The sequence below is a fragment of the Psammomys obesus genome, unplaced genomic scaffold, assembly GCF_907164565.1.
Source record: "Psammomys obesus unplaced genomic scaffold, mPsaObe1.curated_primary_1811, whole genome shotgun sequence".
Lineage (NCBI taxonomy): Eukaryota > Metazoa > Chordata > Mammalia > Rodentia > Muridae > Psammomys > Psammomys obesus.
Genome location: NW_026596091.1, coordinates 7,555,748 through 7,570,750, shown reverse-complemented (window position 1 = coordinate 7,570,750; position 15,003 = coordinate 7,555,748). Strand labels below are relative to the sequence as shown.

Here is a 15,003-nt window from a genome sequence, read left to right as displayed (position 1 = left end):
AGGATATTGATGAAATGAAATATTAGCTCCAGAGCATGTTTCTAAAACAAAGTGCATGCATGGATGTACTATGACATTTTAACCAACATTAATTAGATCCTCTTGATGTCTACTGTCTTCTAAAAAGCTAATACGACCTACACTACATCATGGTTAATGGGAGCATGGTGCTTGTTGCTTAGGCAACAGAATGAATAAATGCAGGTCAGAATGTGCTACCAGAAAAAACAAAGGCTAGAGTATGATACCAAATGGAAACTGAGCAGGTCTAACAGATTTTTACATTAGTGAAATCTGTTTCTTAAAGTGGGCCAGTCACAGTGTGCTTTAAGTTCAGCATTAGGTAGACAGTGGCAGCCAGGAAGTGATTACCATCAAGGCAGACATTGTTTTCTCACAATGTTGGTAGCTAATAAGTGACGTATGACAGCATGCAATGTACTAATTGATGACACCACTTCATGATTTGCTTCATTTTCACAATTAATTAGTCCTTCTACATGGTAAATCAAAACTGTTTTGTTTTTAAGTTCTGTCTCACGGTGAACGTCTTTGGCTCGTCTGAGCTAATAAGGTGATCTTATTTTCTGGAAGATTACATACAATACTTGGAAATAAATAGGTAAAACCACAATCTAGGATCAAACTTTAACCTTCCCACAGTGCTTGGGAATTTTGCCTTTTGGACACATTTTGTACATAATTCACATAAGACTGTTCCTCACTCTCTTTCCTCAAATACTTCTTTAAATCTAGAGTGATTACTTTCTAGTTAAATATGTTCAAAGAGGGATTACATTTTTCATAAGTGTTTAATATTCAGAGGAAAATTAAGCTGAATTAAAGTCATTCTGTGTGGCCAATTAACTCGGCAAACCTAAAACCCAACTTCTCACGGACCGGAATAAATTTGGACAAGGGCTTGGGACTGACATGACCATTTCAGGTAGAGGCAGGGGGAAAGAGTAGCTCTATAGAGATGTGCAGTCAATATAAGCAATGCTAAAATGATATTCATTTAGTTAGCTGGTTACTCTAGTTACTGCCTAAGTAAGACTTAAATCTGCTCAGGGCAGTAACAACTTCCATTTCTATCCTATTTCAACACCACAGTGTCTCGACTGTATAACCAGTGACTGTCTGGTAGACACAAGAAAAATCAAAGCATAGCTCATTATGAAAAACATAATAAGATCCTCATAAAGGATTATATGCATACACTACTTAATGTTCATTTGATGAGCCACATTTATGCATTTTTTTAAAACCTTGTAGGCATAGACATTTTTGTTGGAGTGGAAGTTTAACAATCTTAACCTTCAAATCTGTAATAATTCAGCCAAGTTTGGAGAAAAACAATCTCAAAAAAAAAGCCCTGAAAAGATCTGAGTAGCACTCAGTGTTTTCCGATGCTGCTGCAGGTGTTAGCCCCAGCATTTTCTCTCAGAGAAACTATTAAGTGTATCTATTAGCCACTGGTGTGCTACATGCTTTTGACATGTGGGGCTTCCTAAATGTAGGGATCAGTGACAAGTGTAATGGGACCTTACATGCAAAGAAAGGTGAGAAGGGCTGTGACGTAGCTTGTAGCTTAAAGGAGCTTAACAAGAGGAGCTGATGAGGACTGCAGGAGGTCTAGGAATGATTAGAAAACTAGATTGTCATTTGCACCCCTCCCTTCTTCCTCCTCCTCACCTATTTGCACAGTGAGAAGTTTGCACACACCCGGTTTGCACTGAACAGAGAACAGGACTTGGAAGCCCATCAGTGCATTTGGTACATCTGCCCCTTTCTGTACACTGACAGCTAACTGACCCCAGTGTTTGCTTCTCACCTAAAGTGACAAACAATACTTCATCGCTCTTCAGTCGGCTTGTGGAAGGAAGTGCATGCTCTCGCTAATCGACTGGCTGAAGCAGCTAGCTAATGAAGGGTCGTCCACAGGCTTTAAACTGCTTATTGAGTGATTAGCAGGAAAAATGATCTTCATACCATCAACAGAGCGAATTGCCTAATTAATCACAAATGCTGATGTGCAAGTGAAATAACAGGTCTCTGAAATCCAGATTTAGCTGAAGCGTGGTATAATCTAATTGTATGCTAAGACCACAAATTTATAGGGGGAAAATCACACAAAGAATGACATGGAGAATATAAATGTTAATCTTCTTTCAGAGCCTATAAATAGAGCTCTCACCAATTCATACAACACACATGTCTAATGGATGCATATAGATCCCATTTTCTAGTCAGCGTTTATATGCACACAGTAAGTTTGCTGTAAAGGCATCCAATTTTCTGATGCAGTTAGATATATAAAGCTGATCCATTTCCGTGCAAATCAGGCTGCCTCTAAGCCATGTAAGACACATAAGAAGCAAAGACAGACAAAAGGCAGCTCCGTGGACACAGAGAGCATCTTACCATAAACTGTACATTGTCAAATCCATTAGCCATCAGGTGGTTCTCGTACTGAGGTAGCCCAATGCTTTCCAACCATTGTCCCACAGTTTGGACAGGGCATCTGGGTCCTGTAAGAGGGTGAAGAGGGAAGCGTTTTAGCAGGGAGTAGCCGTCCACGGGGTAATAGCGGTAGTCCTGGGCTGAGAGGTGGCATTGCCACATCATGCTCCTGGGAAAGTTGTTATCAAAGGAGCCCGCCAGCTTGACAGATTAATGTTCTCAGCGAGAGAGCAAAGTCAGAAGTAAAACATAGTTTGCCAGGCAGGCTGTGGAGTATGACTTGATCCTAGCTCCACATTTCTTACATATTAATCTTCACTACCGACCAGTGCGTCATACAGCCCCCAAAACCAGGCAGGAGAAGAAGGCATAGCAAGCTGTCAGCCTAGGCTGCTCTGCGCTCTATGTGACTGTTGGAGTACTCCACAATGAGCAATGCGCGGCCAGCAGCCAGAATTCTTTTTATCAAGTACTCCTACACTCATCAGTATGCAGCTCCATGCTCCTTGCTCCCCCTCGCTCGCTCCCCTTCATTACCCAGCCCAGGCTACACCTCGCATTTTCAATAATAGCCATCAGATAAGGCAGATTTTTTTTTTTTGTCTGCAAAGCTGTAAGCCTGCTGCTGCTGCTTCCTCCTACACACCCATCCAAGCGTCAATCTTGAATGACGAGAGCAGTCAAAACAAATGCAGAAAATAGCAAGACTCAAAAGCAAACCAAAGTGCTTAAATCTGAATCGAATCTTCGTCCCGGTTATACATTACCGAGCTATTTGTTGTGGGATTTTACGTTTCAAAAGACACCAGGAAATGCGAAGCTTGAACAGCTCAGAACGAGGTTCACCACAGGTTCCCTCTCCCCTTTCCTTTCTCGCCTTTCTCCCTTTTCAAAAGCATCAGGGGGAACTGTTTCTGATTGAAAGCTTCGCTGTGCAATTATTCTCCTTCTTTACCATGCAGTATCAAAGTGAACCTCTTGGGATTTTTTTTTTAATTTTTGAATTACTGCAACATATAGAATCTGCATTATAATCTGCAAGTCAAGATAATTCATTCCCGGTTTGTTCTTACCAAGGCACAAGAAGAGCCTTTCCCCCTCTGGTATATATTTATAACTTTATCTACCAGGCATCTCATTCTAAAATATCTATAAAGGTAACATTAACTGGGTAGAATTTTTTTTTTTTAATAAAGAAGAGCCCTAACCAAAAATAATTCAAGAATAACAGATGCAAGTGTGTGAGTTTTACTGAATGGCAGACAGACTGAGTAATTTATTTAATAATTGAGAAAAACCACAGGTTAATAATAGAACCTGCAGAACTACTTCATCAGAGAAGAGACTTGAGGCTTGGAGAGAACTCTCAGAAAGCCTAGACTGGCCCTCATCCTCAGGAAGGATGTTGCCTGGGTGTTCCTGGAAGACACCTCTGCTTGAATGCTGTCTATGACAGGGATCTCACCACCCAGCCAAAGCCTCCGTTCATTAGAGCAATATTTTACTTCCTACCTAACTCCCACTCTCTGGCTCCAGCTCTGCCTTTGGAGTCACACAGATTGGGAACAGAGCCTCTTCCACATAAAGTACTTTAAAAGTAAAGATAACTCTCACACTACCCACCCCACCCTGCGCTGGACCGCGGCTAGCACCCCGTATGTGCCCAACTAATATAGTTGGTATTTCATTTAGTATAGTTCATTTAGTTGGTAAATGAAACCTTCATCCTTCTTCTTTCTTTAACTCTCACCTTTCTCTGTTTCTTTTCTTAGTTGAAGGCCATTGCCAATCTCCTTGGCATATAGACATTTAACCTCTAAACAGTATGCACCCTTCTTCTACTGCTGACACTGATCTCTGAGCTCCCCTTTACCTCTGCTGTTTCTTGTTTATGGAACTGCCATTTCCTCTGATTTTGTGTTCTTTGTTCCTTGGTACTTGGCCCAGTGTAACCATGCCACTACACTGGTCTTCAAACCCTGCTATATTTTTAATCCTTAAAAATGTTTCATTTGTTGTGTGTGTGCACGTGCACACGCGTGCACACACACACACATCACAGTGTGCACATATGGAGGTCAGAGGACAACCTGAACGAGTCTGTTCTTTGCTTTCACCACACAAACTTAATCAGGCGTGACAGCAAGTGCCTTTGCCCACTGAGCCCTTTCTTGCCCTCCCACCCGTGGTATTTTTAAAAAATCTAATTTATAAACAGTGTCAGAATAATCTAAGACACAGCCTTGGTAACTAACCCTCATTTCAAAACCAGGCTGTGGCTTCCTGATGGATTAAAAATGAACTCTCAACTCTTGGTGATATTTTTGGGTTTTCATCTAGCTTTATTGACCTTTTCTCAACACCCCGTTTACAGTTCTTAACCAGGGTAAATTTTTGTTGGTCTCTGAAAGAAGGTTGAAATATGTGTGGTAGGTTTTATTACAACCCTACAACTCTGCCATTTCCCTTATGAAACCTCTTGTCAGCCTCCCAAATAGAAAAAAATTCTTTTTTTTCTCTCTTTAATGGCATATTTAGACCTTCTACTATAAAAAATATTTTCTAACTTATACAATCATTGTATGTGTCTAAGACTTGTTTCTTGAAAGCAGGGGCTATGTTTTCCTCATACTGTACATTGTATGCATTCAGACTGTCCTTGATAATCAACAGGACATAATCTCATATTTAAACTACAAAAGTACCCTTATTTTTGGACTAAAAATTTTAACAGAATCATTTTGTTTTGTTGGATTTGAATACATTTTCTAAAAATGTACTCCAAGTATCTGATTTCTTTATAAAAAGGAGGTATCATGGCCCACAGACGAGGGAGCAGGAAGAACGTTTAAGAGCTGGAGGTAGCAGGTGCCTGTAACAAAACTGTTTCCCTGACATGACAGGCTGCTGTGCACATGAGCTCACAGTGCCTGCAACTGGGTGTACAAGACTTGCACAAGATCAAGCTCACCAACAACCCAGCCTGGATCAGGGAGGGCTGTGGCATCCTGCCACCTCCTAAGGAGCTCTTGGCAACTGATGGCTGCTGAGGGGGGAAGGGTCGGTTATCTTCAAGGGTGGAGCCCCTGAGAGGCTACCCATGATGCTGCAGATTGTCTGACACTCATGCACACTAAACAGACTTTAACAAGTAGGTTTAAAAGAGAGCATGTGAACTTGGAAAGGCATAGCAGTAGGGGGGAGGGGAGAAAAGGCAGATGGATTTTAGTCAAAGGCAGTGTATGGATGCATGAAATTCTCAAACAAAACAAGCCACTTAAGTTTTTGAAATAGAATTTTCAGGTTGGGGTATTTTTGTTGAGCATCTTCATCCTCTCAGTGAGGAAGCATGCCTGCGTGAATTGCACTGTACCTGATTATAATTCATCTCTTTTTGTGTCTAGATATTTTAAGAATGTCAAAAAAGTTATAGAAGTTAATGCGTCAACTATGGAAGAATGTAATTATACAGCATGACCTGCAGAAGAAGATGAAAGATTAGCTCTCAAGCTGTTCCCATGTGAAGTCAACAGTAGGCCTTACTTATCTGGTCATGAGATCCACTTACAGTGCTCTTCCTGGTCACTGTATGAGAAGGTAAGCCAGTTCTGTAAAAACTGAGTAAACATAACCAGGGTATATTTTTGTTTGGTAAGGCATATCCTGATTGGCTCACTCTTTAAATCCTAGCTCACCTTCTAAAATCCAAACCAATAACCAAGTCCCTAGTAAAAGGACTATTCAATTCGGAGGAATTAACTCATGCCCATTAAGTGAATGAATGAATGAATTAATAAATGAATAAATGAATGAATGACTCTGGAAATACTTTTTTTTTCCTTAACAAATAAAAAGGGAGAATAATTTTAAGACTTAGACTGTTGTCTAGAAATACCTCAGAGAGGTCATTGGTTATTATCCATTTTAAAAATTTTTATATAGACTTCCTGAATTGCATCATTTAAAAATTTTAATTTCTGTTTAGTAATTCTCATATGTTATCAAAATGCAGGGGGGAAGTGAACTGGGAGATGGTGAGACAAGAAAAGGATAGAGAGGAGGGACAGAGATCCTGAGTCATGTTGGTTTCTGATTTTGTTTTCTCATGAGTCAAACTTCTAAAGAATCCTGATTTAGGCCTGAAGATCACATTTGTATAGTATCTAAATATATTCTTCATTTTACTTAAAATACTTTCCTGGAGTCTTGAAATTCATGCAACACATTACTGAGCCAACACCTTTATTCAGTTAGGACCTTTGTAATTTCCCAAAGTGATATGCAAAAAAGGGAGAAGAGGGAGTGGGCTCAGGGCTATTGTGTCCTGACTGGTGGTGTGGCTTGTTGTCATTGATGCTAAGGAAACTGAAGCTCAGACTCTGTGACAGGACCTTCCAGGGACTTTGCTTTGGCACAGTCTTCTGAAAACATAATCCTAGGAACTCCACTCTCAGAAACAAGTATAATTGCTCAAAACTAGGTGTAGCAAAAAACAATAACAAACAAACAAACTCCAATACCCCCTCCCCCCCAAAAAAAAACAAACCACGGGAAGGTTCTACCAAGTGTTCTAAGAACACACAAAAGATGAAGAGATACTTATTTAAAACATTTTTAAGCTGGTGAGATCAGAAGGATTCTGTGGCTAGTTGGTGATGGCTGGCTCCCAATTTCCCTGTAGCAGAATCCTTTTCACAGACACTCTTTGTGTGAGCACAGGCAGGACAATGGGCACCTTCTTTCCCTAGCTCCCAGTCCACAGATAGGATGTGTCATCAGAACGGATAGGCCAGCCTTTCCAATCTCCTCCAAGCTGCAGAGGTTAAATTCCCAGTGAGGACAGTTACGAAGTCAGGCGCTTCCTTCATCTACCCTGCTCTCTGTCATGGGGTCTGGTCTACTAAGGTCTGGGTAGACCAAGAGCAGTGAGGCACTGTGCACTTACAGGGTACAGGTTCAATGCTTGAAAAGGTAATCAGAGAAGAAGAAAGGCCACCCCCACAGGCCATTGCTCACAAGGACAGCACAAGGCTTTTGTCTAAGGGGAGGGTCATTCCTAACAAATCTAAAGCTCTAATGCTCATCCTGGGGGTTAACTGCATCCGAATCAGAAGGTGAGACGGATATTATCAAAACCAACAGAGAGCCAGACACAGTGATGTATACTTTTAATTCTAGCACTCCAAAAGCTGAGATGGGGATACTGAATTCCTAGCCAGCTCTGGGTGCATAGAGAGGGCTTGCATTATAGAAGGAAAAACAAACAAACCAAAAGAAATACAGAAAAAGATGATTTGGGTGCTAAACACCTAAGGGGAGGTTACCTCAAAAGGGGATACTTAATCCTAGTTTCAGAGAGCCAGGAAAAGAGAAGTATTAAGAGCCCTCTGCCATCAGAATGAACTGCAAAGCCTAGCTTCAAAACTTCTGCTCCCATTTGATTGGACCATACTGCAGAGCAATTTATACCTCAGGTACTGAACGAAACAATAGCACAACCACCCACTGATTAGTAAAGCTTAATATCTATGTATCAGATGAGGTACAAGAGTCAACAGAGTGATGGGGGCAAGATGACAATGCCTGACCAGATGGCAGCTGTAAATAGAGGAATACATTGTGTTGCATCCACACAGCGGAATGTTACTTGGCGATAAAAACAAATGACTTGAGGCAGCATGCTACAACATGGATGAATCTTGGAAACATTATGCTAGGTAAAGGAAGCCAGCCAGAAAAAGCAATTATTGTATGTTCGCATTCCTATGATACAGATGATTCAGACACATTTGCAGAGTGAGAAAGTAGGCTGGGCGCTGCCTAGGACTGGGAAGGTATTTGCGGTGGCTTGTGGAGTCACTGTTAATGCACCTGGGGGTCCTTGTGGAAGAGACGAAAATGTTCTACAGTCATAGAAATGATTGTCAACTTCGGTGAACATACAAAAAATCCCTGCGCTACACATTTTAAGCGGGTGAACTGGACAGTAAATAAATTATGTCATAATAGTTCTATGGCTATTTTAATAATAAAATGTAAAATAAAACTTATACTTTGATATTCATGAAAACTGAACACATAGTTGTATAAAAATACACAGTGATTATTCCACATACACACACACATATATTTTCAATATCATATATATTGCTATTTTGGTACCTCTTTTTTTCTTTTCATCTTTATTTTTCTTGGTTATTCCTCCCCTACTCCCTTCCTTCAGTATGTATCATCCATTATCCTTGCAAAGATATTAATATTAAAAAGCTAGGAGGCACATTCACATATATTTCCTCATTGTTAAATAGCATACACATATATCCACACACAAAGGCAGATATATTTAGATATGCATAAATATGTGGGGAATTTTGGCATCATTTCAATAAAAGGAATCAGATCACACTTGCTTTCATGAGCCTTACTTTTCAGATCCAATAATGTCTTATACAAATTGTATTAAAGAAATTAATTATTTCTAATTTAGTATTCATTGGGCATTTTTTAACTTTAAAAGTAAGTGTATGGGGCTGGAGAAATGGCTTAGTGGTTAATAGTATGTGCTGCTCTTGCAGAGAACCCGAGTTTTGTTCTCAGCCCCCATGTGGGATAACCCACTACTACCTGTAACTCCAGTTGCAGGGGATCTGAAGACCCCTGAACTCCTGTGCAAAACACCCAAGCACACACAAAAAGATGTAATTACATATATGTACATGTGTATACACACACACACATGTAATTATGTATGAGATACATGCATAAACGTATACAAACATATGTGTCTATGTGTAATAACTGCATAGTAATCTATGACGTGGATATACCAGCGTTTATTCCGTTTTTTGCATGATATATCTAGTATCTCTTGCTTATTTTCTTTAATCTTTTTCAGACAACTAGAGGCCCACATGTATTTACAAGAAATAATCATGAGGGAAGATTCTATAACACTTGACCCTTCCAGCCCCAGCTTTGAAACGATCATGAGATAACACAAGTAGGTGACATTGATAAAACCCATCAACTTCAGATTTCACCAGCTTCACATGCACACATTTCTGTGTGCTTATTCCTATGCAGTCTTACTGCATGTGACGTCACATGACCACCATTGCAGGCACAAGAATCTCACATAGCCTTTTACGGTTATAGCCATCTCTCTCCTTTTATTCCACATCTTCTGGCAGGTATTAATCTGTTTTCCTTGTCAATCATGTTGTGACTTTAAGAATGACACATAAGTGATACATACAGCATATACAGATATACAGCATAGCATATCTTCTGGTAGTTGGCTTTTTATCACTCAGGGCATGTCTTTTGAAATCCACACAAAGTGTTCTGTATCAATAGCATATTCCTTTTGTTTAATGAATATTATTTCATGGCATGGATACATCAATTTGTTTAATTTTCCAACCATTTCTCCCAGAGTGATGATACCATCAGCAAAATATGACACTCCATGTCCTTACAATTCTGGTGGCATTAGAACTTTGTAACATTCTACCTTTTTTCCTTCTTTTCCTAAAACCAAATGTGAATTCTGACCTGCGAGACGGGTCACTTTTCATTTACCTATCTAGCCTATTCTGAAACAGTTCTTAAAGTTTGCTAGTACTTGTTAAGATAATTATGTCCTAGTCAATTTCTGACATGTGCTGATAGCATTTTACTCCTATTTAACAAGTCACTCATTGTTTAAGCTGAATTCTTCCCATTGATCCATTCTCTTCAACTTGCCTTTACTGTATTTATTATAGTAAATATAATAACAAGCCTTCCTACCTTGAGGTCTCTGTTTTCATTTCTTTGTAGCTTTGTTAGACTACTTTCTTACATTTTCAGAAAATATTTTAACTGAATAAAAACATAAACAATGATGTACCAAACTTTGTGAGCTACAGCTAAAGTGGTACTTTGGGGAAATGGAGAGCACCAGGGTGCCTATGTCAGAAATGAAGTTTCAGGTCAGTAACTGCTGTGTCCACCTTGAGAAATATGAGCTCACTGGAAAGAAGTAGAGCCCAAAGTGAGGAAACCCAGAAAATGAAGATCGCCAAGGAAATATATGGAATACAAAAACAGAAAAAAAATCACTCAAACAAAAAGTTTCCTTTGAAATGATCAGTAAAATTGAATAACTTTATGTCGGTAAATTCAACAACTCAAAAGAAATGAAGAAATTTATTGGAAGATGAACTCCCGAAGCTCACTTATGGAAAGCTCCATGATCAAGAGCTCTCTATTTATTAAACTTACTGTCTTCAGGGTTAAAAATCTTTCTACATAAAAAAATGCAGGACTTGATGGCTTCAAAGAGGAATTTTACAACATATATAATGCCAATTTTGTACAAACACTTCATAAAGGTAATGTTAGGCCAGCATTAATCCAACACCCTAATCAGACAGAAGCCATATGAGAAAATACCACTGTGCTTACTAATGCTCGTTGGGTATCGATGCAGGCAAATATTCAAGTTAATACAGAAGAATCAACATTTCTGGAGATTCATGAAAGAGAAATAAAATAAAATACATACAGATTGAAAAGGAAAGAAAGCAAGTGTTTCTGCCGATATATGACACAGTTTTCTACTTGTAAAATTTTATGAGACTTACAGAAAGTTTACCAGAATAAGCAAGTTTAACAAGGTTTTAGGACACAGAACCAATATAAAAAAAACAATTGTATTTCTGCATAACTAACCACAAACAATTACAAATTTAAATAAAAATTAGTATTAAACGCTACAATACCAGATGCTATGAATTTCCAAGAAGCAAATGCATCAAAAGCTGGGAGGGACTTGTATACTTAAGGTTATAAAACATAGATGGGATACACCACACAGTACCGAGATGAACTGTGCTATGGATTATCACACTCAGCACTATTAACACACTCGTTCTTTCCGAGTGCCTCTACAGGTTCGATGGAATCTTAATCAAAATCCCAGCATACATGTTTGGTGTAAAAGTAAAGGATCTAAAGAAACCCAATGGAAGTATAATTCTTTAAGGAAGTTTAATAATCAAACATCAGCAAAAAAGAATAAGTTCTGACTTTCAAAATGTACTTTAAAACAAAAAGAATATGTGACTATGTGTAAATCATATCTAATAGCAAATTTATATCATGCATGTTTTATTTATATATACATACACATATACATGTATATAGTTGAGCTATCAAAACTCAGCAGTAAAAAATAAAAATAAATGTTACATCGATACAGGAGTTAAACAGGGGTTTCACTAGAGAAGATAGATGGATGATCAATAAGCATGTGAAAAGGTTAATCACTAGCAGAACGCAAGTGAAATTTACAATGAGACCACACTGATTAGAATGCCTAAATTATGTCTTAAAAAAAAAAGTAAAGTCTGAAAACATCAAGTGTTGACAGTGGCATAGGGTGATTGTGACAGGGACTGAGTGGAATTCCAAAACATTGATGCTGAAATGTAAAACGGTACAACCACCAATGAAAGCAGCTTGCTTGTCTCTATTACATGGCCATTCCATACTACTGGAGTCTACCCAAGAAAATGAAAGCATAGGCCAGGCAGATACCTGCAACCAAAACCAAGTTTTCTCTGTAATATGCAACAACTGAAAGCAGCTTGAAATGTCCATTTCAAGACAGTTTAAAATGAACAAATTGTGGTGTATCTATACAATGGATTTTTTTTTAACAGCAATTAGCAGTTGAAACAGCATGTGACTATATAAATAATACTGCAGAGCAAAAAAAAAAACAAAACAAAACAAAAACTAACCCCCCCGAAAAACAAAAAACAAACAAACAAAAAACCCCAAAAAACAAACAAAAAAACCAGGTGCCTCACCTAAATAGCACATTCTGTGCAATTCCATTTATTAATGTTCTAGATAATGCAAACTTTTCTATCATGACAAAAACAAACAAACAACAACCTACAAACAGATTGACAGTTACCTGGGAGTAGGAGGAAAACTAGGATCAGACAGGAAGGAACTTCGGGGGGTAATGTAGTGGCCCGTGTTCCTGGTTGTGAGAATGATTTCATTCAGTCATCCGGATAACATCAGAGTGCACACTAAGACATGTGCTGTCTCTTGTACCTGTCTATGTATGGGTGCATGTGGAGAGCAGGGGTTGAGCCCAGCGTTCTCCTCCACCACCTCCACTCCTGTTGTTTGCGACAGAACCTCACAGTGAATCAGGAGCTCACCGACTGACTAAACTTACTGGCTAGCAAGCCCCAGGTCCTTCCACTTTTGCAGCCGCTGCTGGCATCAGAGATGCTCTGCACTGCACCTGGGTTTTTATGTGAGCACCGAGTTACTCAGGTCTGCGCTCTTGTGTGGCAAACACTTTACCAACTAACACTTCTCTCCACCTCTGTGATGTGCACCCTTTTATGAATCAATGACACACAAATAAGTTGGCTTTAAAATTTTTCATAGAAGTAAAATAGGAAGAGGAAGTAAACAGTGATGTCCAAGGAAGGTGAGGCTGCTTAGAAGAGTCAGGGGATGTTTCTATGAAAACTCGGACAATGATCTGAATTCAGGAGGTGCCATAGTGATGCCTAGGAAAAGAGCTGCAGGCAGTAGAAACAGCATCCTGTCCTGACTGCTATGGTGGAACCGAGTGGGAGGAGCCAAGAAGTTGACCTCTAACCTGCTCTTACAGGAGTCTCACTTTTTGCTGCATCACCTTCCCAATGGTTGGATGGATGCATTCTCACTCTAGACTTTGGTCCAGAAACTTCACAATTGTACAATTTCAGTGTAGCTTTTTTTGAATTAGTTTTCACTTTAAAAAGTAAAAAGAAACTAGAATTCTGATGATTTTCAGCCATCTCTTAATTAGATTCTTATTAATTAGGGAGGGGCAAGGTACTTCTCTGTGTACTTCCTGCATTTCCTCAGCCTGTGCTGATGTTGTTATAAAGTACTTCTTGTATTTGCATTTGGCTAAGCAATGGGGAGGGAGCTTTGAACATCCCTGCCCTTGTGTGATTTTAGAGCCTCAGGAGAACACTAGTTTATCCTTTAGAAAAGAGGCACTTGAGAGTAGGGGATTAAAACCCAGAAACAAGACTTATTATTGTGACCAAAGAGAGAAGAGAAATATCTTAGAGGAAACACAGCCTGTGTTAATAGTTGTTGTTTTAGTGAAAGATGAAATAGTCAAGGTAGGTAAATGCTTTGCCAGCGGCAAAAGCTGTATTTCCTAATTTGGAAAACAGTACTTGGAAAGAATGGAGAGCTTCTAAACAAGGGCTGAAAGGAAAGGAACTGATTGGCTCCTCAAAAAATGTAATAAATATTGATTTAGTACTGAAGTGACTCGCATAAGATTTTTCTTGTTCCAAAGAATATGTCCTTCCTGTAATTTAGACCATATACAACAGAAGAGAGCACCTGCTTTATGTCAGCTCATCTATGTGCTGGAGTCTGAATGTGTTCCCCAAATTCATTTGCTGGGACAGAGTTATCAGTGCAACAATGTCAGGAGGTTAGATCATGGCTCCACTCTATTGACTGGACTGACTTTGATGTTTGAAAGGCTTGTGGGAGTGGGTTCATTCTCTACTCTCATGAGAAAACAAAAAACAAAAAACTAAAACCCCACATACCCTCTCTTGCCTTTCTGCTTTGTGCCAATTTGAGGACATTGTCAGAGGGCCTCTCTAGGTACCAGATGCCAGCATTCAATAGGGCTTCCCAGCTTCCAGAACAGTGAAAGAATAAATTGCTCTTCTTTATAAATTACTCAGTGCTCAGGTATTTTGTTACGGTAGGGTAGACCATCCTAGGACAAGGCTGTGTCTTCCTGTGTGCTGAACACTGGCTGTGGTCAGGGTCTGCTCTAGTATGCCACATCTATGAGACCATTTCTACCCTGTGAATAAGACCTGCTGCTGTCATGGCCTTTCTCGGGGAAGGACAAAAGACACGGCATCATTGTAAATGGTCTGAAGTTATCTATTTGGACTTGAACCCGAGGGGCCTTACTGAAGGCTTTAGCAGTCACTTTCCTTTGTGTCTCAGTTCTGGAAGGTGGGCTGGGAAATGGGTCATTTCAGGAGCAAATGGTCAACTGCACACATGCCAGTTTGTTTACTTTCCTCGTTGCCATCACCTTTTCATTACTCTTGGCCTCTATGTGTGAGGCAGTGAAAACAGAAGCAGGTTGGAGAAGGATAAGTCCTAGCTCGTGGGTATTGTTATTTGATGGTAACAAAGGGCTTTGCTGTGACTCTAAGATTGCGGCTGCTATGTGGACTTACCCCGCTACTCTGAAGGTTTGCCACACATGGCTTCCGGCACTGTGGGGTTTAGGGAAATGGCTGCCTTAATGGAAGCTGGGGCAGTGTGGAGGTTGAGAGCTCAGACTTCTGAGCCAGGGTGACTGGATTTCAATCTTGGCTCCTCTCCCCTATTTCAGTATTTGCTGCTATTACTTTTAACAGAGCCATAGAAAAAGTACCATTCTGCTTGGACAAATCCCTGCCGGTATGCTGTTTTTTGATACCATGA

General features: G+C 39.6%; 1 protein-coding gene across 9 annotated transcripts in view; it reads right to left on the bottom strand.

The window, feature by feature from the left end:
- Anks1b (ankyrin repeat and sterile alpha motif domain containing 1B) overlaps positions 1 to 15,003 on the bottom strand; it is a 1,067,094-nt gene that overhangs the window by 377,445 nt on the left and 674,646 nt on the right. For 4 of the 9 annotated variants that reach the window (XM_055627859.1, XM_055627860.1, XM_055627861.1 and 1 more), the window contains exon 15: positions 2,425 to 2,531. In XM_055627859.1, coding sequence (XP_055483834.1) covers positions 2,425 to 2,531 — 107 coding nt within the window. Of the gene's footprint in view, positions 1 to 2,424; positions 2,932 to 15,003 lie in introns of those variants that run through there. The other 5 variants (XM_055627863.1, XM_055627867.1, XM_055627865.1 and 2 more) reach the window with 3 other exon arrangements.